The sequence below is a fragment of the Rhinatrema bivittatum genome, chromosome 12, assembly GCF_901001135.1.
Source record: "Rhinatrema bivittatum chromosome 12, aRhiBiv1.1, whole genome shotgun sequence".
NCBI classification, from domain to species: Eukaryota; Metazoa; Chordata; class Amphibia; order Gymnophiona; family Rhinatrematidae; genus Rhinatrema; species Rhinatrema bivittatum.
Window position 1 is genome coordinate 55,766,252 of NC_042626.1, and position 26,327 is coordinate 55,792,578.

The window sequence follows — 26,327 nt, forward strand, 5'->3', positions numbered from 1 at the left end:
AAACATAGCCATCTCCACGGGCACTCTCTCCAGCCCCGACACCGGCATTGCAACCTTAAGGTTCCTGTACTCCAGGGTCACCGGACCGGCAGCCCACATCACTGGATACCCCTCAGAACATGGGGACGAACCGGCGGAACCATACTCGCCTCTGGAAGACCTTATCTGAAATTTTTGGAAGAGAAGTTCGGTCCTCAACCTGAACATCCAGAAGGTGCCAGATCAGAGATTGGCGACTCTAGATCTATTAAAGATTTTTGATCTACCAGCAGAGCCTACATCTCTCCTGCCACATGTGATGTTGGACTCAGTGCTGGAACGTTCCTGGGATACCCCTTTTCAACTCCCACCAGTTTCGAGGAAGACCAATTTCAAGTATAAGGTACAAAAATCACCTTACTACTCAGCACAGCAACTACCCCATGCATCCTTGGTAGTTGAATCGGCGATGGCGAGAGCTCGAAAATCTAGATTACACTCCGCCACCCCTCCGGGCAGGGATCTTCGTTCACTAGATGAATTTGCAAAGCGCACATTCCAGGCATCAATGCTGGCCGCCCACATTAACCATCACCAATTCTATATCATCCAATACCTCTACGAGTGTGTGCAATGGATGAAAGACAGCTCAGATCCTGTCCATCCCAATGGGGACACAAATCATGATCAAGACCTGGAGGAGGGCATTCGCCATTTGTTGCGCACGGTCTATGAAAGTTTTGAGACCTCCACGTGCGCCTCCGCGGCGACCACTGCGGCATGGCATATTGCGTGGCTGCGGGCAAGTTCCATTCGAGAAGATGTCCACGAAAAATTGGCCAATTTACCGTGCAAAGGAGATAATTTGTTTGGGACCCGTTTCCAGGAAACCGTAGCCCAACTAAAGGAGCAGTCCGTGGCAGTACAATTGTTGGCTACTCCACAATCCTACTCCGCACCACGCAGATATCCCACAATACTGCGCAGACAAACCTTCCAATGCCGCACATATCGGCCATATGCCTCCTACCATCCCCCGCCTTATCAGCCGGCTGCCCGTCCACTGAATCAACAGAACCAGAACCGACGAGGACAACCCCGGGGCCAATGCCCACAAACGCAGCAGCCCGCCGCCCTGGCCAAGACTAATCCATCTTTTTGAGCATGGCCCCGCCACCACCGTAACCGGTACTAGCAGGAGGCATGACGACACATCCGGGAATGGGAAAAGATCACAACCGACCAATGGGTACTAGACATTGTTAGATACGGGTACAGAATTCACTTCCACTCTCCCCCTCCGCTTCCCCATACAGTATCGAAGGGGTCCAGACCACATCAAAACCGTCTAGCACAACAGGTAGCGACATTACTACAACAGGCAATCCGCACCGTTCCTCCAACAGAACATTGCACTGTATTCCACTCCCCCTATTTCCTAATTCCAAAGAAATCTGGGGACCTTCGTCCAATTCTGGACCTCAGAGAACTGAACAAGTTCATTGTCAAGGAAAAGTTCAAAATGATTTCTCTCAAATCTCTGCTACCTTTGATCCAAACCCCGAGCCTGGATATGCTCCATCGATCTCAAGGATACATACACCCATATTCCTATGCATCCGTCCTCCTGGCGATACCTGTCTTTCCAAGTCCATGGCCAATCCTTCCAATACAAGGTCCTACCCTTTGGCCTGTCCATAGCGCCCAGGGTGTTCACCGAATGCATGGCAGTGGTGGTGGCGTTCCTCCGCCAACAGAGGGGGGGGGGGATGGATCATGATCTTTCCTTATCTCAACGATTGGCTGTTGGTAGGCGCCAGCCTGGACACGCTTTGACGACATCTCCAAAACACAATTCAGTGCCTGGACAAATTGGGATTAATCATCAACTATCAGAAGTCTGACAAACGATACAGTTCATAGGAGCTCTGCTGGACATAATCAAATACCAAGTTTTCCTGCCAGCCAACAGGAAACGAACAATGAGACTCCTTTTCCGCAGTCTAAGGTCGACTGTGTTGCCAATGGCAAATCAAGTCTTGCAAGTTTTGGGACATATGGCTGCCTCGATCCACACAGTCTCCAACACGAGACTGCGCATGCGACACCTCCAATGGGGATCTCAAAAGAGTGGAAACAAACACTCGCAACCACTACACTGGAAAGTGTCCTTGACAAAAACTATGACAGACTTGGATTGGTGGTTACACAAAGCAACATTCACCAAGGGAGCTCCTTTCACTCTCCTACCGCACAATGCAGTTCTAACCACAGATGCCTCCCACAAGGGTTGGGGAGCTCACCTTGACAACCTCCAGACGCAAGGCCTCTGGTCACAACGCGAACAATCTCTTAGAATTGAGAACCATCCGGCACGCTCTAAGCACCTTTGTCTCACCTTCAAGGCCACAGGGTGATGGTCTACACGGACAATCAGGTGGCCATGTTTTATATCAAACAGGGGGGGGGGGGGGGGGGGGGGAGGGGAAATCAGGCTCTTGGACTCTATGCCATGAAGCCCTTATCCTCCTACAATGGTCCGTCCACCACTCCATTCACCTACAAGCAACTTACTTGCCGGGAATCGCCAATACGCAAGCGAAGCGGCTGAGCCGAATCTTTCATCCACATGAGTGGTCCCTCGACAATGAGATAGCCGAGTCCATCTTCCAGAGATGGGGTCATCCGTCCATAGATCTCTCCGGTTGTGCTCTGTGGCAAAAAGTACATCGCTTCTGCTCTGTATGGCTGACTCCGCACAGGGTCACCCAGGATGCTTTCCTCATTCCATGGACGGAGCCACTGATGTACGCATTTCCCCCCCCCCCAATTCCCCTCATCACAAAAACCTTACAAAAGTGCATGAGGGACGAAGCACAGCTGATCCTCGTGGCACCGGCATGGCCACAACAGCCATGGTACGCACACCTTCTACACCTGTCTGACAAACCGTTCAGACTTCCCAACCAAGAAAACCTGCTGTCCCAAGACGAAGGGTCCCTCTCCTCCATCCGTTACACTCCTCTCTGCATCTCATGGCTTGGAGATTGAACGGCGCCTTCTGTCGGAACAAGGCCTCTCCATCACAGTTCAAGAAGTCATCTTAGCAGCTCGCAAACCATCCATGAGGAAAAACTATTACATCAAATGGAAGCGCTACATACACCATGTGGTGCGACACCAAAAAAGTGGACCCGTTTACCTGCATGCCAGAAACCTTGCTAGACTACCTATACACTCTGTATATGGCTGGTCTTGCTACAGCTTCCAGAGTCCACCTCGGTGCAATAGCAGCTTTTCACCAATCGCACAACGGCCAACCCATCTCTATCCATCCAATGGTCTCTCGATTCGTAAAAGGGCTCACACACCTTCGCCTTTCGGTCTCAAAACCACCAGTTCCGTGGAATCTAAACTTAGTTCTGGAACAACTGATGATCTCACCCTTCGAACCACTAGAATTCACACATCTGAAATACCTCACCTGAAAGGTAATCTTCCTTATCGCAATCACATCGGCTCGACGTGTTAGCGAATTGCAAGCCTTGGTACATTATAGCCCAAACTTTCAATTCTACCACCATAAAGTGCTCTTACCCCTCCTTCCTGCCGAAGGTAGTCTCCCAATTTCACCTCAACCAATCAATTGAATTACCAATTTTTAACCTGAAACCTCACAAGAATGACACAGATTATTGCATACCCTGGACTGCAAAAGAGCACTGGCCTACTATAAACAAAGAACCCATTCGCCCCACAGGGCATCACAGCTCTTTGTCTCGTTTAACCCGAATGCCCCGGGGCCTTCTGGAAACCAAAACACACCATCTCTAGCTGGATCACCCAATTTATACAGTTCTGCCACCAGAAGTGTAACTCTGCATTGCCATCTCGACCCACGGCTCAAACACGAGCCGTGGCTACCTCCATCGCCCATCTACGACATATTCCATCGGTGGACATTTGCAGTCCACCAGTGGAATATTTGCAAAGCAGCCATGTGGGCTTCTCTTCACATTACTGTCTTGACCAACCGTCAACGGACGATGCAACGTTTGGTACAACCCTGCTGCAGTCATTGTCTACAGACTCCAAGAGGTCAACTGTCACCGAATGACCATCACGCTGTATAAGACAATACCCATGACCTGCTCGTCAGCGTGCTGGGAGCTTAGGACTCCCATGACAGCATGGCTAATTCAGCCCTGCTATCGACGGGAAAAAGCAAGTTTGCTTACTGTAAACGGTGTTTCCGTAGATAGCAGGATGAATTAGCCATGTTGACCCACCCATCTCCCTGAGAGTAGACATCAACTCTACGACCACGTTTGCTTTATCACAGACTGAGGAAAGTCGTTATCAGCGTGGGAAACCACACGCAGCCTCAGAGCAAAGCTCTGACATCACTTAGGAAGCTCTGCCTCCTAGGCCTGACTGACAGTTCCCATGACAGCATGGCTAATTCATCCTATCTACAGAAACACTGTTTACGGTAAGCAAACTTGCTAGAGAACCTTTCTAGCATAGGTGGTACATTCCTAAGATAAGCAGGATTTGTCATATACATTTCTTAAACATGCCAAATTTTTTCACGAAAGCACAGCTATCATACGGTGGGAAAGTTGCTAAAGTGTCAGATTCATGTACTAGAACAGAGGGAGAAGGTTTGTGCACAGATACTGTTTTTTTCTGATGCAGATGGCACAGATGATACAGAGGAGTTTGATGTTGATTGCACAGATTTGAGAGGTTCCTGAGTACGCTGATGATTTCTGCACCAGTTTCTGTTTGTGCCCCAAGGAGGATTTTCATCTTGTCTCACCTACTGTGCAATGCTTCAGCAAAGGCACGGCTTTGTTATAAGATCAAAGAGATACACGATTTCAGGAAAAACTCATTCAGCCTAGTCTGTCCATCCACACGAACAGCTCAGCTCTACAATCCTACCACTCAAGGATCCCCTGCTCTTGTCATTCCTCTGAAGGATGACTGCCGCTACCCTTCTTATTTAGGGAAAGGGGCTGACCCTGGTATAAAAAAAAAAGTTCAGATTCTCTTTTTTACAGCATGAAACTTCTTGCATTGCAGAATTTTTTTCCTATGATCTGTTTAGTAAATCTGCCAATGTGAAACAGTTTCTTTGGGGTGTTTTATGGTGAGGGATCCAGACCCTATAGTGATAAAGAACTCTTCAGGGCACAGCATCTTATTCAAGAAGCTTTATTGGCATGACAGTTTATACATATGTTGCCAAACTAATCTATAGTGGTGAAGTTATCTAGCAGAATGGGTTTAGCTGGCACAGGTCAAATGTTGACAGTGCAGCCTTCTACGTAAAGTCTATGTAAGACACTTAAGCAGTATTCTGCTAGAATCATTAGCTTAATGATGCCAAGTAGCTACAGAAAGGTCATCAAAAATCAAAGAAATGGAGGTGCAGTGTGAAGGCTCACTGGGAACAGACTTTGGGAACTCACGTCTTATGAATAGTCTGGAAAAGCTGTTGTCCATCTGGGGAGACACCAGCGCTAATTGCATATGCTTGGCTCAACTTTTCCTCTTTCTCCATTCGTGCTCTGCTGGCAAGCTGAAAAACAAGAAAAGAACATGCTTAGAGGTGCCATCCCTTTATACCTGTCAGCTGCCCTTAAAGGACAGGCTGTTATTAATGCAGAGATGACATTTTTTCAAAATTTTGCAAAAAAGAAAAACCAGATTATCAATTTGGTTACTGAACATCTGGTTGCACGGAGAGACTCATTCTTTGATGTTCTGAATAAAAATGGCTCTGGCTGCTGTGTTACGTTTTCTTATAATTTCTGAGAAGAAAATCAGTGGCCTCATTCTCAATCACATTTCTATTAAGCTGTAAACAGAAGAAATTTTTACAGCTACGACAAATACTTCCCCACCACTTCAAAGATTAAACACTGTCTAATCAGGAGATGTCAAGGTTCGAAATAAGAATGCCAACATTCAGCAATGCATGCTGGTGGAAAGATACCCATTGAGGTTGCAGCCTCAGCTCTAATATGAAGTGCATGTTTAGTACAAGGGCAGCAAGCAGTTAAGTAAAGCCAACATTCAGCCCAGTAGTTTTCTCCTGCTCTTTTGAGCTTCTGGTTCAATCAGAACCAGGCTGGGATCTAGCACCATGAAGCTTCATGGCAACCTCCCAGAGATTTCCTCCCCAATTCATATCCCCTAACTTGCCTTAGTCTAATCATCGCAGTCCACTAGTCCTGGGCCAAGGACTTAGCACTTGAGCATGTTTCAGAACCCGTACAATCAAGAAGCCTTAATCTGGCTACTAAGGTGTTACCACTGCACAATGACCAACTCCCTAACCCCTGGGGCCGTGAATGCTGCCTCTGCAGCATCCTTGGCAGACCCCAAGGACTGGAATACCTGAGCCAGGAATCAAACCCATATCCTCTCACTTCACTGTCATTGAACCAGACCAGCCAGGCATTTGTCAGATGCATGTGCGATGACAGGTTACCAATTACATGATTATAAAACATGCCATAAGTTCTGTATATGTAGTTGCACCATCTCTCCCCCCCCCCCCCCCATTTTTAAAAAGGTACTACAGGGAAAGGTTTCCCTCCACAGTCTATAGGACAGGAGTGCTCAAAGGTTTACAGGATCTCTAATGAATATGCATGCACTACCTCCTCCTATAAGTCATGAGAAATATTTGCACACTTAATTAGGGATATCCTGAAATACCAACTTGCTAGGGAGGCCCTGGGACCAGTTTGAACAGCCCTGCTATAGATTTATTTAGCAATTATTGTATTCCGGGTGGCCAGTCTTATACCAGAATCATAGGCAGAGGAAGGTGGGCTGCCAGTCAATTGGCTGTCTACAATTCAGCACTTTAAAATGAAGATTTTCAACTGCCTTGGAGAGAAAAATCCCAAGTCTTCCCCCTCCCCACAGTATGTCAGTGTTATGCCACAAACAAGTCAAAGAAACAGAGCAGCAGGAACTCAAAAGCATCAGATTAATGAGAAACATCTGAGTTAATGCTCCAACAATTCTCTATTTCACTCCAGATAAGTCACCTGAAACTCAAAATCACACTTTGGATGTTCTTGTAATATCAAAGTACCCAAGACTATTCTCTAGTAAAACCAGAGGTTGTGCGAAGACTTTCAGTCTGGAAGGTCCCACAGAGATCTAAATAGCTCAAATCAAAGTTTAATCAGGAAACTATGACAACAGTTCCATGGAACACACAGTGCATTGCGCAAACCCAGCCAGATGTAACCTTTCACTAATAATGCTAATCAGCAGTTTTGCTGAAGGTCTTCTGGCTAGGTTTCGCCAGTATTTTTGCAAAATGTCCAAGAACAGTATTCACAATCTTAAGTACACTACCAACAGTATGTTGGTGCTATCCTTCATGCTGAAAGCATTCTGATCAAGATGCTGACTTTTACAAGAGAAAAGCCACAGGCAACATCTCATAGACGGCAGTGTCAGGTATCCATAAAATAACCACAGTCGTTCACTGCCCTGCAAAGCTTTGATCACACCCCAAAAAATACATTCCAAAAAGCCTTATACTGAATTCTGTTAGGACCAAGCAGAAGTACAGCTATTAACTATTCCAACTAGTTCCCAATGCTCTGTTGTACCCCGTTACAAACAGTGCCTGAAACAAGCTAAGAGGCGGGGTCTGTGATAGTTAAGATTGTCAAGTAACTGCATCATTTTTAGCCATTCCTGGGTCAAAAGAATTCAGGACTACTCCCCTCAATGCAACATTCAGCATATGCCAAGCCAGTTACAATCAGATGCTGGCTTAACCTTATCTGCATACTGCCAGATGCACTGCTCATTCAATTGTGAGGGCTCCAAACAAAAAGAACCCTGAAAAACCACAGCATGGAATTCGTCTACAAATAATTTTACCATACCACCACCTCCTTCCCGCCAAGGGGAGAACAGCAAGATTTAACAGTCACAGGTCCTTCCAGGGCAATGTTTTATCATGATGAAGAGAACTGAAGTGGGAGCAGGGGAACAGTTGCTACCCTCTTTGTTCTTCCAGCTCAGCACCAGATCTGGTGCTATGAGCCTTCACTTATCCACAACCTGGGGATTTTTCTCCTATTTTATACTACAGCAACAGTGCTTGGGCCAAACATTCCCCGGGGCTGTGAATGCTGCCTCTGCGGCATTATCCATCCAACCAGAGAAGCCAAAGATCTGACCCACAAATCCAATCCAGATGCTCCATATAACAGTGCACAGCATGGTCACTAAACCACCAAGCTAGCCCATAGTGATGAAGTTATCACCGCATTAGTACCATTTCATGCGGTGTGGCATGCATCTGGCAAGGACTTGCTCAAAACAACCAAACCATTTCTAGCCAACACACACTTGCCAATATTCTGAGGAATTCCACAACGTTTACTATTTCCTGAGCCATGGACATTTTGCTCCACCTGTCTCCCACTTCATTCTTTGACCTTGTTCCAGGATACTATGCCTGGGTGGTAAGCTACCCAAGGATTAGCATCCAGTCTTGTCCCACTGCAAGTGGGATGTAGCTCAAAATCAGGTAGTGAGCTTACTAATTAAGCCCTCTGCCACCCAAAAAAAAAAGTTAGAATGGTCCTATTCACTATGAATAGGGACATTTGTTTTCAGTTATTTTTCCCAGGAATTTCAGTGTTCATTACAACAAGAACAAAAATGATATTTACCTGGAAAAATGATGAGTCTTTTCCACTGATTTCTCCCGTTTTTATTCTTGCTGTAATAAATACTGATAAATTCCTAGGTAAAATAAAATAAAAACTGAAAACAAAGATCCCTAAATATGAAACACACAAGTGCAAAAAAAATCATGCAATACTAGGATTCAAGTGACAAAACTGGTGACAATAGAGCAAAACCCAGTTTATGTTACTATGTATTCACTACTACATCCAGATCTAAAGTCTAATTTGGACAGTTTGAGCTCCTGTAGCTGAACATCACTGCATACAAGATTTGCTCTAACATAACTGCACACTTGGACAAAGCTGAAAACATGAGTAGACACCCAAAAAGATTCTATCCCTTCTGAAAATTCACAACAGCAACTTCCTACCACTGGCATTCCAGAAGCAAAAATCTCTCATTCACAAATCTTCAGAAATGAAGTCTATGTAGGAAGTAAATGCATGGATACTCTTCAGCCAATTGTCTTGGCTGCTTTCTGTTTCCAAATGGGAAGATACTTCCAGGATGTATGGTGAAAGAATATCCATTCAATTTTCTTAGAGCAACTGAATATAGGTTATGCCCCTAAACACATTTGAAACACTCCACTCTGCATCCAGAAAAGGGTGCAGCCTCCTACCACCATACCAAGAACGGTTCGCTTCTGAAAGCTACAAATTTCCAGGAATTATTGTATAAAGGATGGTGTATGAGAAAGCAGAATAGCTACACACTTCACAGAGCTGATCTAAACTTAAGGAGATAGCCATTGTACATATTGGATACCTGAGCACATTTTGATAACCCACATTAATAACGGTATCTTCAGCTTACACTTTTGAAGTGCCTAAAATGAGCAAGACTGACTGTTTAAATGGTCTGTTTGGGCGTATGCCCAATGACATTAATCTGAAAGGAGTTCAGGGGAGGGGGAAGATAGCTTCAATGGCTTTGCTTAAAATACCAAAATATGTATGCATAAACAGAAATGCACAATATATACCAGTTGCTTCAGACTGGCTCTTAGATAGCCTTTGGACTGAACTGACTGCAGAAAGCAGTCAACAGGTTAAAGATGGCTTACATCAAAAATCCTTCAGAGACTAGAATTTTAGGTGTGGAAGAAATGTGACTAGGTTTTCAAGCTAAGGGACAAAGTAGCTGTTATTTATTAAAAGAGAAAACGATATTCAAGTTTGCTTTATTAAACTGCTCTGAAGGTTTTATAGCCCAAGTTAAATGTTTCTAGCCTATAGTATCTAGCAGTTACAAAGGTGAGCAGAAGCTTCAGTTAATCAAAAGTAAACCTCACAGACAATGGTGCAAAGGTTGTACACAAGTACACCAAATCCACTCATCTATCCCCAAGTGCTTTAGTCTTAACAGACATCACATGACAGTACTTCAGCTTCTTTGTATATTACAATGACCATACAGCCCAGGCTGATTCAAATCTGTGTTAAATGGAACCTGGTCTCTGTCCAGTTTCAAGGGCCATAGCAGAGGCATCAAATCTCAGGAACCTGAATTCTGATGCAGTCAGAGAACTTTACAGGCTAGCATGCTAGGCACCTTCACAAAGCATGGGCTAGTGCAGATTTAAGTCACATTGCTGTGGTCTAACAATCCAAAATGCCCTTCACTTCCATGTTTCTCCAAGTATTAGTTTTATGTTCTGTTTCACCATCAGGCACTCATGGACACAGAAGCTAACAAACATAGTGGGTGGAAATGGTCAGATTTTGAGATTACCACCAAAAAGAAATGGGTTGGGGAATTGCAAAGAATTGAGAAGTCTAGAGAACCAACAAAAACCAGCACCTGTGGAGAGATTTTGGTGCACCTGAAATCCAGGGATGGAGAGAGGGAATGGGCCACCATATCACCTGGAAAATAGCATAATATAAGAACTGCCATACTGGGTCAGCCAAAGTTTCACCAAGCCCAGAATCCTGTTTCTAATCCAGGCCACAAGTACCTGACAGGATCATACATAGTGTCCATGCTACTTATACCCACGCATTAAGAAAGGTGGGTGGAAAGCAAAACGATTACCAGCATGGTTAAAAAATGAGGTGAAAGGCTATTTTAGCCAAAAAAAGAAAAAAAACATCCTTCAAAAACCTGAAGGATCCATCTGAAGAAAATAGGAAAAAAGCATGAGCATTGTCAGATTAAGTGTAAACACTGATAAGGCAGGCAAAGAGATTTTGAAATGAAGTTGGCCGTACAGGCAAAAACGAATATATCTGAAGCAAGAAATCTGTGAAGGGGTCTGTTGGACCGTTAGATGACCGAGGGCTTAAAGGGGGTCTTAGGGAATATAAGGCCACTGCAGAAAGATTAAATTAATTCTTTGCTTCTGTGTTTACTAATGAGGATGTTGGGGAGATACCAGTTCTGGAGATAGTTTAAGGGTGATTAGTCAGATGAGCTGAACCAAATCACTGTGAACCTGGAAGATGTAATAAACCAGATTGACAAACTAAAAAGAGTAGCAAATCACCTGGACCGGATGATGGTATGCATCCCATATGCATCTGAAGGAACTAAAAAATGAAATTTCAGATCTATGAGTTAAAATTTATAAACTATCATTAAAATCGTCCATTGTACCTGAAGACTGGCTAATGTAACCCCAATATTTAAAAAGGGCTCCAGAGGCAATCTGGGAAACTATAAACCAGTGAGCCTGACTTCAGTGCCAGGAAAAACAGTGGAAACTATTCTAAAGATCAAAATCAGAGCATATAGAAAGTCATGGTTTAATGGAACACAGTCAGCATGGATTCACTGAAGGGAAGTGATGCCTCAAATCTGCTTCTTTTTTTTTTTGAAGGGGTTAATAAATATGTGGATAAAGGTGAACCGGTAGATTTATTTTATTTATTTATTAACTTTTATTTACCGACATTCGTGAAGCACATCATGCCGGTTTACAAAGAACTCAAAGGAGGAAAATTACAATAAAACAATAAAGCAATAAAATAGGGGAGGAGAGTGGGCAAAGAGGATACGGATCGGTGGGAGAGGATAGGGGGATGGGAAAGGCAGAACTGATAGAAGTAAGAAACAAAATAGAGGAAACTATATACAGTTGACAATATGTACAGTTACAATCAATTATGTAGCGCTAAGGAGGTATTCAGAGACTGGCAGTATTATCTGAGCGATGGTATTCACTAGATGTAGTGTATTTGGATTTTCAGGAGACATTTGACTAAGTCTCTCGAGAGGCTTTTAAGAAAACTAAAATGTCATGGAATAGGAAGGAGGTGATGTTCTTTCATGGATTACAAACTGGTTAAGACAGGAAACAGAGTAGGATTAAATGGTCAATTTTTCTCAGTGGAAAAAGGTAAACAGTGGAGTGCCTCAGGGATCTGTACTTGGACCGGTGCTTTTCAATATACATGTATATAAATGATCTGGAAAGGAATACGATGAGCGAGGTAATCAAATTTGCAGATACAAAATTATTCAGTATAGTTAAATCACAAGTGGATTGTGATAAACTGCAGGACCACCTTGTGAGACTGGAAGATTGGGCTTCCAAATGGCAGATGAAATTTAATGAGGACAAATGGCAGATGAAATTTAATGAGGACAAGTGCAAGGTGTTGCATATAGGGGAAAAATAACCCTTGCTGTAGTTACACGATGTTAGGTTCCATATTAGGAGCTATCACCCAGGAAAACGATCTAGGCATCATAGTTGATAATACTTCGAAATTGTCAGCTCAGTGTGCTGCTGCAGTTAAAAAAAGCAAACAACGTTAGGAATTATTAGGAAGGGAAATGGCGAATAAAACAGAAAATGTCATGCCACATCTGTATCGCTCCATGGTGAGACCGCACCTTGAATACTGTGTACAACTCTGGTCACTGCATCTCCAAAAAAAAAAAAAATATATATATATATATATATATATAGTTGCTCTGGAGAAGGGCAACCAAAATGATAATTGGGATGCAACAGCTCCCCTATGAGGAAAGGCTAAAGAGGTCAGGACTGTTCAGCTTGGAGAAGAGACTGCTGAGGTGGGATATGATAGAGGTCTTAAAATCATGAGACATCTAGAACGGATTGATGTGAATGGCTTACTCATTCTTTCGGATAATAGGAGGACTGGGGAGGGAGGGTGGGGGGGCGGTGGCACATTCCATGAAGTTAGCAAGTATCAAGTAGCACATTTAAAACTAATTGAAGAAAATTCACACAACTAAGCTCTGGAATTTGTTGCCAGAGGATGTGGTTAGTGCAGTTGGGTTTAAAAAAAGGTTTGGATAAGTTCTTGGAGAAGTCCGTTAACTGCTATTAAGTTACTTAGGGAATAGCCACTGCTATTACTGGCATGGGATCTTCTTAGTGTTTGGGCAATTGCCAGGTTCTTGTGGCCTGGTTTGGCCTCTGTTGGAAACAGGATGCTGGGCTTGGACGGACCCTTGGACTGACCCAGTATGGCAATTTCTTATGAATAAGCGGTGGCTTTCCAAGTCTGATTAACAATATAAGATTGCCCTACTAGGTCAGACCAAAGGTCCATCAATCCCAGTATCCTATTTCCAACAATGGCGAATTCAGGTCACAAATATATGCAAGGACCCCAAACTGAAGACAGATTCCATTCTGCTTATCTCAGGGACAAACAGTGGATTTTCCCAAGTCCACCTTAACAATGGTTTATAGACTTTCTTCCAGGAAAGTGTCTAAATGCTTATTAAGGCCAGCTAGGTTAACAACTATCACCACATCCTCCGGCAATGAATTCTAGAATCTAATTATGTATTGAGTATATAAAAAAACAAAACCCTATGTCTATTAGGGGGCTTTTAACTTCAATAAATATCCCCTAATCTCTGTAATTTTTAAAAGAGTAAACAACCAATTTGTGTTTACTCATTGGCATTCCACCCCCTTACCAAATCTCCCCTCAGCTGTCTTTGCCAAGCTGAATAGTCCTAACCTCTTTAGAGGTTCCTCATAGGGTAATCATTCCATCCCCTTAATTATTTTGGTCACCCTTCTCTATACCTTAAAAAAAAAAAAAGTTTTTTTCTGGATGCGGTTACCAGAATTGCACTCAATACTAAAGATGCAGTAGCACTATGGAGTGACAGACATGATATTCCCTTCCTAATAATCTCTAGCATTCTATTTACTTTCTTGGCTGCTGCTGCACACAGAGGGAAGGACTTCAATCTATTATCAATGACTACATCTATATCCTTTTCCTGGGTGGTGACTCAATGTGGAACCTTGCATTGTGTAACAATTTTGGTTGCTCTTCCCTACATTTGTTTAGAGCCCACGACTCCGAAAGGGAGTAGGGCACAATGGGGCAGGGCGATGCCTGGTAGAAGAGGGGAAGTCAGCGTGGACAGACTTCCCTTTTTCACCCAGGCATTCATCGGCACGGCTTCGACACCCCCCACCCCCCGCATTTAGGAGGATCGACCAGGCGGATCGGACTAGGCAAGCGGCCTAACAGATCCAGCACAAATCCCTCGATGCTTCAATGGCCAAGAGGGAGAAAGAGGGGAAGGCTGAGGCGCTTAGACCAAACGACCCGACTTCCATGGTAGGGTCACCAGCAACGACGCTATGGCTTTAACAGCCAGGTGTCAGCGACAGCTCCCCTGCTTCTACGGCCGGGGGTGTGCGCACCTGAACCCAAACGGGCCCTAGGTGAGAGAGTTGTATTGTACACCTCAAACAGGTTCTGAAGGAGACACAGGCTGAACCTACTGTCGCGGGCATCCCTATCCAGACAATGAGATGTAAATGGGTGGAGAGAACTCCATGTCACAGCCTTACAGATCTCCATGGGAACTGCTCGTAAGGGGGCCACCGATGCTGCCATGGCTCTGACAGAATGAACCTTGACATGGCCCCCAAGATGCAGTCCCACCTGGGCATAACAGAAGGAGATGCAATCTGCTAGCCAATTGGATAGTGTGTTTGGCAATGGCAACACCCAATTTATTCTTGTCAAAAGAAATAAAAAGTTGGGTTGACTGTCTATGGACTTCTGGCCACTCCAGATAGAAGGCTAAGGTTCACTTGCAGTCCAAACTGTGCAGTGCTCATTCGCCTTGGTGCAAATGGGGCCTGGGAAAGAATATTGGCAGGTGAATTGATCAAGAAGGAAATCCATCACCACCTTAGGCAGGAACTTAGGGTGTGTACGCAAGACCACCCTATCATGATAAAACAAAGCATAAAGTGGACAAGTCACTAAGGCTTGGAGCTTACTGAGCCGGTGCGCTGAAGTGATTGCCATCAAAAATACGACCTTCCAGGTTAGGTACTTCAAGCCACATGTACGCAGTGGCTCAAAAAGAAGTTTTCAATCAGCCGAGCTAACACTACGTCGAAATCCTAAGACACAGCAGGAGGCCTTACGGGAGGCTTCCATTAAAGCAGACCCCCCATGAGGCATACAACTATAGGCTGTACAGAGATGGGCGTACCATCCACACGTTGGTGGTATACACTAATTGCACTGAGATAAACTAACGGAGTTAGTCTTTAAGCCAGCCGCTGATAGGTGTAGGAGGTAATCAAGAAAATTGTGTGGTACAGGAGAATGGATCTAGTGCCTTCTGCTCACACCACTTAGAAAACCTCCTCCACTTCAGTTCATAGCACTTTCTAGAAGCCACCAGGACCGCAGACATCTCCTGAAAGATCAAGCGGCTGCAGGATTAACCTTTCAACATCCAGGATAAGCAATAGGGCCTGGAGGTTGGGATGCCGCAGCCTTCCTTGATCTTGCATGATGAGTTCTGGGTAAGTCCCTGGACTGTTCGGTCTCCAGATGGAAACCAAACCTGTCTCAGCCAATGAGGGGCTATGAGGATCATAATTCCCCCACCCTCATGAAACTTCGAGATAGTCTTCGCTACTAAGGGAAGGGTACGTATACAAAAGACCCTTGCCCCAATGACGGATGAGGGCACCCAAAGCTGGTTTGTCATCTGACCTGTCCAGTGGGCAGGACCAAGGCACACTCCTGCTGCAGGGGGCTGCAAACAGATCTATGCCCGGGCTTCCCCAGGAGGTGGAATATCCAATTTGCTATTCCCTGGGGACCACTCGTAGGGTCTAAAGGCTCAACTCAGCCTGTCTGCTACCACATTCTCCATCCCGGCCAGGTACATGCCCCTGAGAACTATCCTGCGAGACAGGGCCCACGACCAGATCTGGACTGTTTCCTGCCACAGGAAGTGTGCCTCCCTGCTTGACATACTACATAGCTACTTGGTTGGGTGTGGATCAGGTTAACTGTTGGACAGCCAATCTCAAAGCCCGGAGCACTTACCTGATTGCCTGAAGCTCCAGGAAGTTGATTCGACAAGAGTGTTTCTGAGAAGACCAGAGACCTCAAGTACTAAAGCCCATCTACATGAAATCCCCACTCCAGGGTGGATGTATCTGTGGTTAGGACAATTTGGGTAGGAATTGGAAGTACCCACCACTAGGACTATGAGTCCTGGAGAAACAGGGTGACTCAGATGGAATCCTGGAGGCTCTGGATGGCCTGTCGCCATAGCAACCTCAGGGTCCATTGGGCTCTACACCTGTGTAAACGTGCCAAGGAAGTGACATGGACAGTTGTGGTCACATGGCCCAACAATCTCAACATGTGCCAGGCTGATACCTGTTGGATGTTGGATTTCTGTTGCAATGGTCGTCAAGGTAACAGCCTTGGCCTAAGTCTTGCAGGGCTCCTAGGAAGTCCGACTGAAGTGCCAGACAGATGAAACTTTGGGTACTTGAGAACAAACCCTAGAGACTCCAAATCCAGACAGTGAAGCACAAGGACCTGGTGGCCCCTGCTTGAGACGTGCTCTTGAGCAGCCAATCATCTAGATTCGAGAAGACGCACTCCCAGCCTGAAGAGGTGCACCGTTACCACAGCCAGACATTTTGTGAAGACCCCTATGGCTGACAAGCCGGAACAGCAACATCCAGTACCGGAAGTGCTGTTTTCCCACAACAAATCTGAGATGCTTCCTATAACTGGGAAAGGTTTTGATATGGATGTATGCATCCTTTAGGCTGAGGGAGCATAGCTAGTCCCCTTTTTGCAGAGGGGGATCAAGGTGCCCAGGGAAACTATCTTGAACTTTTCTTTTCTTAGAAACTTGTTCAAGGCCCATAGGCCTAGGATAGGGCAGAGTCCTCCTGTTCTCTTTAGAATCAGGAGGTACCCAGAGTAGAATCTTTGCCCTCTGCCCCAGTGGTACCTGCTTGACCGCTCTGGCCGTTAAGAGGTATGACAGTTCCGCTAGTAGTACCTCCTGATGTGCTAAAGGCCCCCAAAATGGGCATGGAGGGAAATTTGGTAGGAGACCCAATAGGTTCAATTGGTACCCCTGACAGGCGATGGACAGAACCTGATTGAGGTTATACTAGGCCACTGGTTCACAAAGAACTGCAGCCTTCCCTTGACCAGAGGGTCAATCATCCTGGGTATGGGCAACTGGCGTACACTCCCTACAACTCAGTCAAAACCCCATCCCCAGAGTTTACCTAAACCAGCTGGGGCTTGGGGGATCTCTGCCATCTGGGATGGCCACAGGAGCCCTGATGGTGTTGATGGCAGTAAGGAGGCAGAGGATAGTACTTCTTTTGGCAAAAGACTGCCTTGGCCCTGGTCTTGCCAGACTCCTAAACGAGGATGATGGGTCCAGAGTACTGGTGGAGAGTTGTTTGAGGTTTTCATGGTGGTCCAGAAGTTGGCACATCCAAGTGGTGAAGGACCAAACCCAGCTTAGGAATTACCAACAAGAAGGATGGTCAAGATTTGTCAAAGTCCACAAGCATTCAAATTGTGAAATAAGCAGAATTTACTGAAGACTTCAGGCTGGCACTGCTACTTAGATAACGTCTTACACGATCCCCCGACACGGAACAGTGTTTCGAAAAGCTGCATCAGGAGTAACTTTTAACCAGACAGTGGCTCCAATTGGATGCAGCTATTTGAAACTCTGTTCCGTGTCGGGGGATCGTGTTGGTGACGCTTATCAAATCCAGCAGCCTTCTGGATGAGGTAGTCTCCCGTCTGCCTTCTTATTAATGGGAGGCTCTGTGAGAGTGTGTTCCCATACCCTCAGCAGCAGCTCCTTAAAGATCCCGTTTATGGGGACCGCCACAATCTCCCCTTATGCTCCATGAACTAGAGGATCAAACATTGGTGGAGGAGGATGCCAGACACACAACAACTGAAATGGGATGGCTTCCACTATCATCCTCACAAAACCTGTGAATGTCAAGTCCTCAGGCAGAGACTTCCTTTGCTCCTCTGGAGGAGAAGGTTCTGAAGGAAGACCCTCAAAGCCTTTGTTGGAGGACTCCAAAGCATCATCCCCCCAGGGGTCAAAGGATTCCTCATCCTCTCTAAGCACAGGGGATAGATCCCCTAGGTGTTAGGCCTTCGTCCAGGGGTGCAAGTACCAGAAGAATTGGACGGGGGGGGGGGGGGGGGGGGGGGAGCCAGGTCTTGGCATCTCTGCCGGCCTCTGTAGAGCTTCCTCGGAGGAACCAGCAATGACCACCATATCTGTATGGGGTGGCCTTGATGCCCACCAGGCACAGATACCATCCCGGGAACCAGCACCAGCTGGGTTAACTCAATGAGCACACAGTTGCTCCAGAAGTGGTATGAGGATGGGAGGCACAGGATCTGTTGCTGTCTGTGCTACAGGACCCAAGCCCTGCAGTGCCCAGTTGACCACTAGCTGGACTCGGAGCTCCAGCTCCTCCTTGAACACTGCCGAGGCCAACAGACTAGGAGAAAGGAGGGGTGGCCACATCCTCTTCAGACCTATGAGGTGAAATCAGTGACTGGTATCAGGACTGGTGGAGACAGTCACGGACCACCGGCATCAATGAAGGATTGGCACTCCTCACCATGGGGTTGCTTCAGAGGCATCTCAGCAAAAGCCTGTGCATCCCTGTGCCCAGCACCATGCACCAACAGGGACCAGTGCAGATGCTTCGTTGGTTTCCCTTGAAGCTCTGCCTGGACTTTCCCCGGTGCTGAGACCGATGAGGAACTCAACATTCTTGGCCAGGAGGAGATAGAGTATGGTCAGTTTCCAGCATCCCTGTCCGCCGACGGCATCGACAGAACAGATGGTCCCCGCCTATGTCGATGGCTCGGTGTCCACCGGCGCAGCTCCTTTGTCCTTCAACCCAAAGAGCTGTTCCATTTTTTTGAGTCAAAGCAGACATCCTTTCAGGGTCATCTGGGTACATAAGCAGCAACCCTGGATGTCATGCGATGCCCCCCCAGGGAGAGGACATATCTCATGTGGATCTGTCATGGACATGGTTCTCTGGCACCAGGGACATTGCCAAATACCGGACGTGGCCATGTTGAATGAAAGAAAAGAGGCACGAACTGAAAAAGATGGCAGCATTGGCCAGTGAGCACCGATGCACTGCAGCCTCAGGGAAAATAAGACCGCAAAAGGAAACTTAACCCAATAGCTGAAAACCCTGACTAGGAGCACTACGGGAATTGCACCAAGAGGGACCCTGTATTGGAATAGTGGAAAAAAAAACTGCGAGAAAAAAAAAAAAGAAAGCTTTCCACAAGACCAAAAAGTGGAAAGTGAGCTCACTCACACTGCGAGGCTTACAGCTCCACGGAAAGACTGAAAAATGACCCCACATGGACGCGTGGTATTGGGCATGCTCAGCGTGCCTAGACAAACTTCTAGAAACTGACATAAGCTTTCTGTAGCTGGGCTCAATCTGTCGTCCCCCATGTATGAGGATTACCATGCTGCTTGTCCTCAGAGAAGGCAAGATTTCCCTTGGCTAAATCCATGTTGGCTTGGTCCCATTAAATTATCTATATATTCAGTAATTTTGATCTATAGAATAGTTTCCATCATTTTTCCTGGCACTGAATCAGGCTCACTGGTCTGAATCACCCCGGAATCCTTTTTAAAAACTGGAGTTACACTGGCCATCCTCCAATCTCCAATAGTTCCACAATTTCATTTGTTATCTCTCTCTGAGATGCATACAACCTGGTCAAGGTAATTGAATTACTCTGTCAATTTATCCTATTACATCTTCCAGGTTTACTGAGATTTGTTTCAGTTCCTCTGAATCACCACCTTTAAATAATCATGCTTGGCACAGGTATCTCCCTTACATCTTCCTCAGTAAAGACTGAAGCAAAGAATTAATTTAACTTCTCTGCTATGGCTTTGTCCTTCCTTAGTGCTCCATTTTACCCCATGATCGTCTAATGGTCCAACTAACTCTCTCACAGGCTGTTTCGAATGTACCTGAAAAGTTATTATGCATTTTTGCTTTTACAGCAAGCTTTTCAAATTCAGTCTGACTTCCTTATCAGTGGTTTGCATCTAACTTACCAGTGCTTATGTTTCCTGTTTTCTTCATTCAGATTCCTTTATTTTTTGAAAGATGTTCTTTTGGCTAAAATAGACTCTTACACCTCATCTTTTAACTATGCTGGTTAATAACTTGCCCAAGCCCTTTTTATGCCCAACTAGGTTAACTGCCTTAATCACATCCTCCAGCAATGAATTCCAGAACCTGATTGTGCTTAGAGTGAAATATTTTATTTAGATTTATATTCTGCTTTTCACACTTTTTTCAGCGCTTTAAAGTGGATTACATTCATGTATGGTCTCCTGGTTCATAGTCCACTGCTCTAACCACTAGGCTACTCCTCCTCTTAGATTAGCTTTCAATGTGCCAAGTAATAACTTCATGGAGTGCTCCCTAGTCTTTTTTTGAAAGCATAAACAAATTCACATTTACCCATTCCACTCATTTTATACACTTTATCATCACCTCTCAGCTATCTTCTCCAAGCTGAAGAGCCTTCAGCTCTTTAGCCTTTTCTCTTAGGGGACTTTATTTTGGTTGCCCTTCTCTGTACCTTTTCCAGGTCCAGTAACATGGAATACAGAGATTTTATGATATTCTGTTTTCTTCTTGATTCCTTTCCTAACAATGCCCAATATTGTTTGTTTTTTTTGTCACCACTGTATACTGAGCTTGGGGATTTTTAACATTGTTCTTAATGATGCTTAGATCTTTTTCTTGGGTGGCGATTTCTGATATGGAACCTGTGTAACTACAGTTTAGATTATTTTTCCCCCAATGTGCATCACTATTTGTTTACATTAAATTTCAGCTGCCATTTAGATCCCCAGCCTCCTGACGTCCTTCTGCAATTTCTTACAACATGCTTGTAATTTAACAACTTTGAACAATTGTGCATTATCTCCAGACATGATTCCCCACACATTCCCTTTTCCAGATCATTTATCATGTTAAAAAGTGCCAGTCCCGAATAAAACCATATATTATAAAGAAAAAAAAAGTTCCGGTCCCAGAAAAGAAATCCCAGTAGTACTCCACTATTTACCTTACTCCATTGAGAAAAGTGACCATACACATTCCTACTCACTTGCCTATCTTTTAACCAGGTTGCAATCCAAAATAAAACATTGCCTACCATACCATGACTCTCTCTCAAGTCTTTCATGAGGGACTTTGTCAAACATTCTGAAAACCTAGTTAAACATGTGGTTATAATATTAATCCCTTCAAAAATGGGACAGACTGTTGAGGCAAGACTTCCCTAGGATAAATCCATGGTGGCTGTGTCCCATTAAACCACGTCATTATATATATATATATATATATATATATATATATATATATATATATATATATATATATATATATATATATATATATACACACAATTTCGTTCTATAGAATAGTTCCTATAATTTCCCCTGGCACAAAAACGATGTTCACCAGTCTAATTTCCTGGACTATTCCTGGAGCCCTTTTTAAAGATCTGAGGGTGGCTAATGTAACACCAATCTTCAAGTACAGATAATTTCAATAGGTTACAAATTACTAGTAATAGGTCTGCAACTCATTTTTTAGTTTTCATGACTCTGGGCAATAAATTGTCTGGTCCAGGTGATTTGTTACTCTAACTTGTCAATTTGCCCTTTTTACATCTCCCAGGTTCATTATGCTTTTTTTCAGTTCCACTGAATCACCACCATTAAATACCATTTCCAGAATATCTCCCAGACAGTCTCCTCAGTAAAGACCAAAGCAAAAAAATTAATTTAGTCTTTCCAATATGACCTTGTCTTCCTTAAGTATCCCTTTTTACCCTTTGATCATCCAACCAATTCTCTCAGAGGCTTCCTGCTCAAGGAAAATGTTATTGTGAAAAGTTTGAAAAAGTTATGAGTTTCTGCCTCTATGGCAAGATTATTTTCAAATGTTTTGCCTGTCTTGTCAGCGTTTTACGTTTAACTTGCCAGTCCTTATGATTTTTTTTTTTTTTTCATTTGGATTTTCTTTTTTTGAAAGAAGTTTTTTGCCTATGATAGCCTCTTTCATTTAACCATGCCAGCAGACATTTGGCCTTCTTTCCACCTTTTCTTAAATGCGTGGAATAGATTTGGTCTGGGGTGTCAAGATATTTTTTTAAACAATCTCCATGTCTGATGTAAAACATTGCAGCTGCACATTTTAGGCTTTTTCCATTTTCCTCATTTTATCATAGTTTCCCTTCTTAAAGTTAAATGCTAGAGCAGTAGCTTCCCTTAATGTCCATCTACTGACTATTAAACAATTAAATTTGACTGAATAGTCACTACTGCCAAGTAGCCCCAGTACCATTACCTCTTGCACCCAATGCTAGATTCCATAAAAGATTAGATCTACAATAGCTCCCAACCTCAGCAGTTCTTTGTCCAGCTGTTCCATGATACAGTTATGTCATCTCTAAATTTTACCTCCCTAGCATTTCCTATTGAGTTGTCAAATGTTAGCTATTCTAGCCAGATGGACGATAGTGTATCCTTTCCGCTATACTGTTCCCCATCACATGTATTTCTATTCATTTAGATTCTACAGTGCATTTAGTCTCCTGCAGGATTTTTATCCTGTTGACTTAGCCATTTTTATTTTTTTTTAACATATAGCACACCCCTCCCCTCAGCAATTTGATCCACCCTATCTTTGCGATATAATTTGTAACCTGGTATTGCTCTATCCCTCTGGTTACCCTCCTTCCACCAAGTCGGAGTTAATTATGACTACTTCACTGAGTGCTATACATCTAACTCACCCATCTTATCTATTAGACTTCTGGCATTTGCATACAAACATTTCAGGGTATATATAGCCTTCCTAGCAGTTAATAGGGATAATTTGGGATCTTAACTCTGTCTGCTCTTTACTTAAAAGGCACCTGGGCAACCTTTGCCTTTACTAGAATGTAATAGGATGCTTTAACTTCCCTGGTTTGTTAGAATCCTTGGAAGATACCTCCCTCTAAACCATTCACTGCTGAGCAACTGTCCTCTTGTGTTCAAGTTTAAAAGCTACTCTTTTTAAACATTAGCACCAGCAGCCATATTCCACCATGGTTATGGTGAAGCCCATCCCTTCAGAATGGGTTCCCCAAAATGTTGCCCAGTTCCTAACAAATTTAAAGCCTTCTTCCCTGCAGTATCTTATCCATGTATTGACACTCAATAGCTCTGCCCATCTCTGAGGTCCTGTGCCTGAAACAGGGCGCATTTCCAATAATGCTACCTTGGGGGTTTGGAATTTCAACTTTACCTAAAAGCTTAAATTTAGCTTCTAGACTCTTCCTCCATCTTTCTATTACACTGGTACCTATATGTAACAGCTGACTCCTGCCCAGCACAGTCTAAAACCCTATCTAGGTGAAGCATGCGATCTGCCACTTTTGCACCAGGCATACAAATTACCAAGTGATCCTCACGTCCTCCAGCCACCCAGCTATCTACATTCCTAATAATCAAATTGCTAATTACAACAGATATCTTAACCCTTCCCACTTATGCACAAGTCCTTGGAGACCATCCACAGTGCGAGAAGATTCTACATCTAGGATCTGCTCTCCAGCCAATGCAGTATAACTTCCTTCAACATCAAGGTGTTCTCCTTCCAGGTGGCCTTGCTCCTCTAAGGCAGCACAGGTGTTGCCAGACTGGAGCTGAGAATTTACTATGTTCCTGAAGGTCTCCTTTATATACCTTCATCTGCCTCAGCTACTCAAGTCTGCCACATATACCACCTCTCACCAACTGACAGATAAATCACACATGTGGCACTTTGTGCAAAAAAAAAAAATGAAAAAAACCTTATCTTTCTGCTGGACTGCATTTTAATAATGATAATTAAGGTTAAGGGAGTCTGGTTGCTTAACCTAATCTATAGCCCTTTAAAAACTTATTGGATGAATTTTCTGTTAAACTGTTGCCACATTTCAGGTCACTGCCAATCTACTGATAAGAGCTGAGTTATTACCTTGTTTTATCAAAGAACGTATTTGGGTTAGGAGGAAGAAAAAAGCTGAAAATTAACCTCACTTTCTCTTAAATGAACAACAGAATATCAACACACTCTCCTCCCCCAAGCTTCAAGTCACAAAATTTCCCAGCAAAGTAATATTTACAAAACCTCTTCGAATCACCCATTGCTCAAGCTTCTACAGGGATGCCTCATTATGCTACTTGAAAATGAAAGCATGAAATGTTCTTCCTCCAACTATCTACTTGGGCCACAACAGCAATGTAAGTCAGCCCATGTCAAAGCTAAACAAATGCCTCAATCAAAATCAGGCATTTCCAACTCACAATGAACATACATCTACAGAAGTAATCACATGTACAGAAATCAGCTCTCCAGTCAGAATACTAGTACACCACTACTCAGAATCCTGTGACATGCAAAGGCAAGAGAGCTACTGCTGAAGTGAAATGTTTATATAAGCCTCTTCCCAGCCCACATACCTATGAAGTGCACCTGAAAATGCTGTGCTCAGTTTAGTCTGCAGCAACTCTTATGCAGAACAGGAAATAGCAGGCTCTTACCTTGTTAACATTGAGTGAAGCTAGAGGAGGGGGAGTTTCTGTGCGATCATTAATTATTTCCACATCGGAAATGTACTGTAAATTTAGGAGCAGGATATCTGCATGGTTCGGCTTTCCACTGGAGGAAGGACATTCTGGAGAAAGAAGGGTTAAGGTAACAAAACCCCACAGGCATACAGTGGCAGGGTCCAAGAAAAAAAAACAAACTACCTTTCAGAAGCCATTTTTGAATGGTCATGAAGAGGATGCTTCTGAACTCCAACATGTGTAGTATTTTACATTCCTAGCTTAGCAGCTTTAATCCTGGAGAACTACTGTATGTATGAATAGCAACAAATCTGAGAATAGTTACTTGCCTCCTCCTACTTAAGCTATTTATGCTATTGCTTTTATTTTTAGTTCCCAGATATTATTGGTAATAGTTGACATTCAATTCCCTCATACACATATTGCCAGCTTTCATTCAAATTTATATTCTGAACCATGTAAATTTGCCTCATACACAAATTGAAAAAAGTAAGCTTATTTGTACCTAAATAAAAAGGAAACCGGCATAGCCAACCCACACACAAAAGCAGTACAGGACAGACTGTCAGAAGACTCCTACACAATATTTCCTTAAAGACAGACTTTAGACTTCTGTTTCTTCCCTGCCTCCCTTAAGACTCACCCTTCTTACAGGAAATAAAAGTTACACTAACAATTTTTATGACCTACATGCAGACACACACACGGTGTAAACTACTCCCAGTCAAACTCTGCACACCCAGAACTCAGTGACTGCCCACTGCCAAAGTGGCTCAAGAAATCCAAACATTTTTAAAGCCAACAAAATGGGAAGGAAAATATCCCATTTACGATTTCTTTTGCTGAAGATATTACTGAAAAGAAACTCCATTAACAACCAAAATGTTATCTTAAGGTAAGATCTTTGCCAAATACTAAACCATATATAGGTACATGACATGTATATATTTAAAGATGAAGACATGACATGATGTAGATAAGCCAATCACATCCATGATGAACTGTAAATAACTGTCAGAAGGGCTTAAACAACCATTACCTACAGTCCTACACAGCTAAGTGTCATAATACTATCATATGGCCCTTGAAACCATGGATTGGCAGCATAGGACACTGGAAAGAAGAATTCATAGGCCAATGCAATAATCTAGGCATTAAACCATGCGCTGGATTTCAGATTTTTTTTAACTCCTGATGCAGTAAGTTAATGCTACATAAATGCATTAGAAGTTGAAAGGGTGGGGGGAGGGGACAGCATTCTGACAGTCCTATTAGATGCCACTGGCTGCCACTTATCAGGATAGGTTTATACTTATCAGGTTACATGTGGGCTGCCTCCACATAGCCAGATAAGTATGAGCTTATCCTAATAAGTGGCAGTAAGCCCATTAAGTTCAGCTTTTTTTTCTTTTAAACTTTTTTTTTCCATTTTAGGTTTTAAGTAGCACTGGAAACTTAACTTCATCTCTGATCCTGGCCTAAGTTTTTAGCACTAAGACCGACCACATTTGGCCAGCTCATCTCTCTGCACCGGGGCACACTGCTTAATGCCCTCATTTGCATGGGATTTCCATGTGAGGGCACTAAGTAGGACTCCCATTTTAAAATGCACATTTTGAGAGTGTAAAACTCCTTGCTGCATCAGCAGTAGGTTTACC

At 43.9% G+C, this 26,327-nt stretch overlaps 1 protein-coding gene across 1 annotated transcript in view; it reads right to left on the reverse strand.

Moving 5' to 3' along the window:
- Window positions 1–26,327, reverse strand: part of LSM12 (LSM12 homolog) — a 57,715-nt gene that overhangs the window by 30,301 nt on the left and 1,087 nt on the right. The window contains exons 2-3 of the mRNA XM_029574243.1: window positions 24,643–24,776; window positions 5,457–5,566 (exon numbers count right to left, since the gene is read on the reverse strand). Coding sequence (XP_029430103.1) covers window positions 5,457–5,566; window positions 24,643–24,776 — 244 coding nt within the window. The remainder of the gene's footprint in view (window positions 1–5,456; window positions 5,567–24,642; window positions 24,777–26,327) is intronic.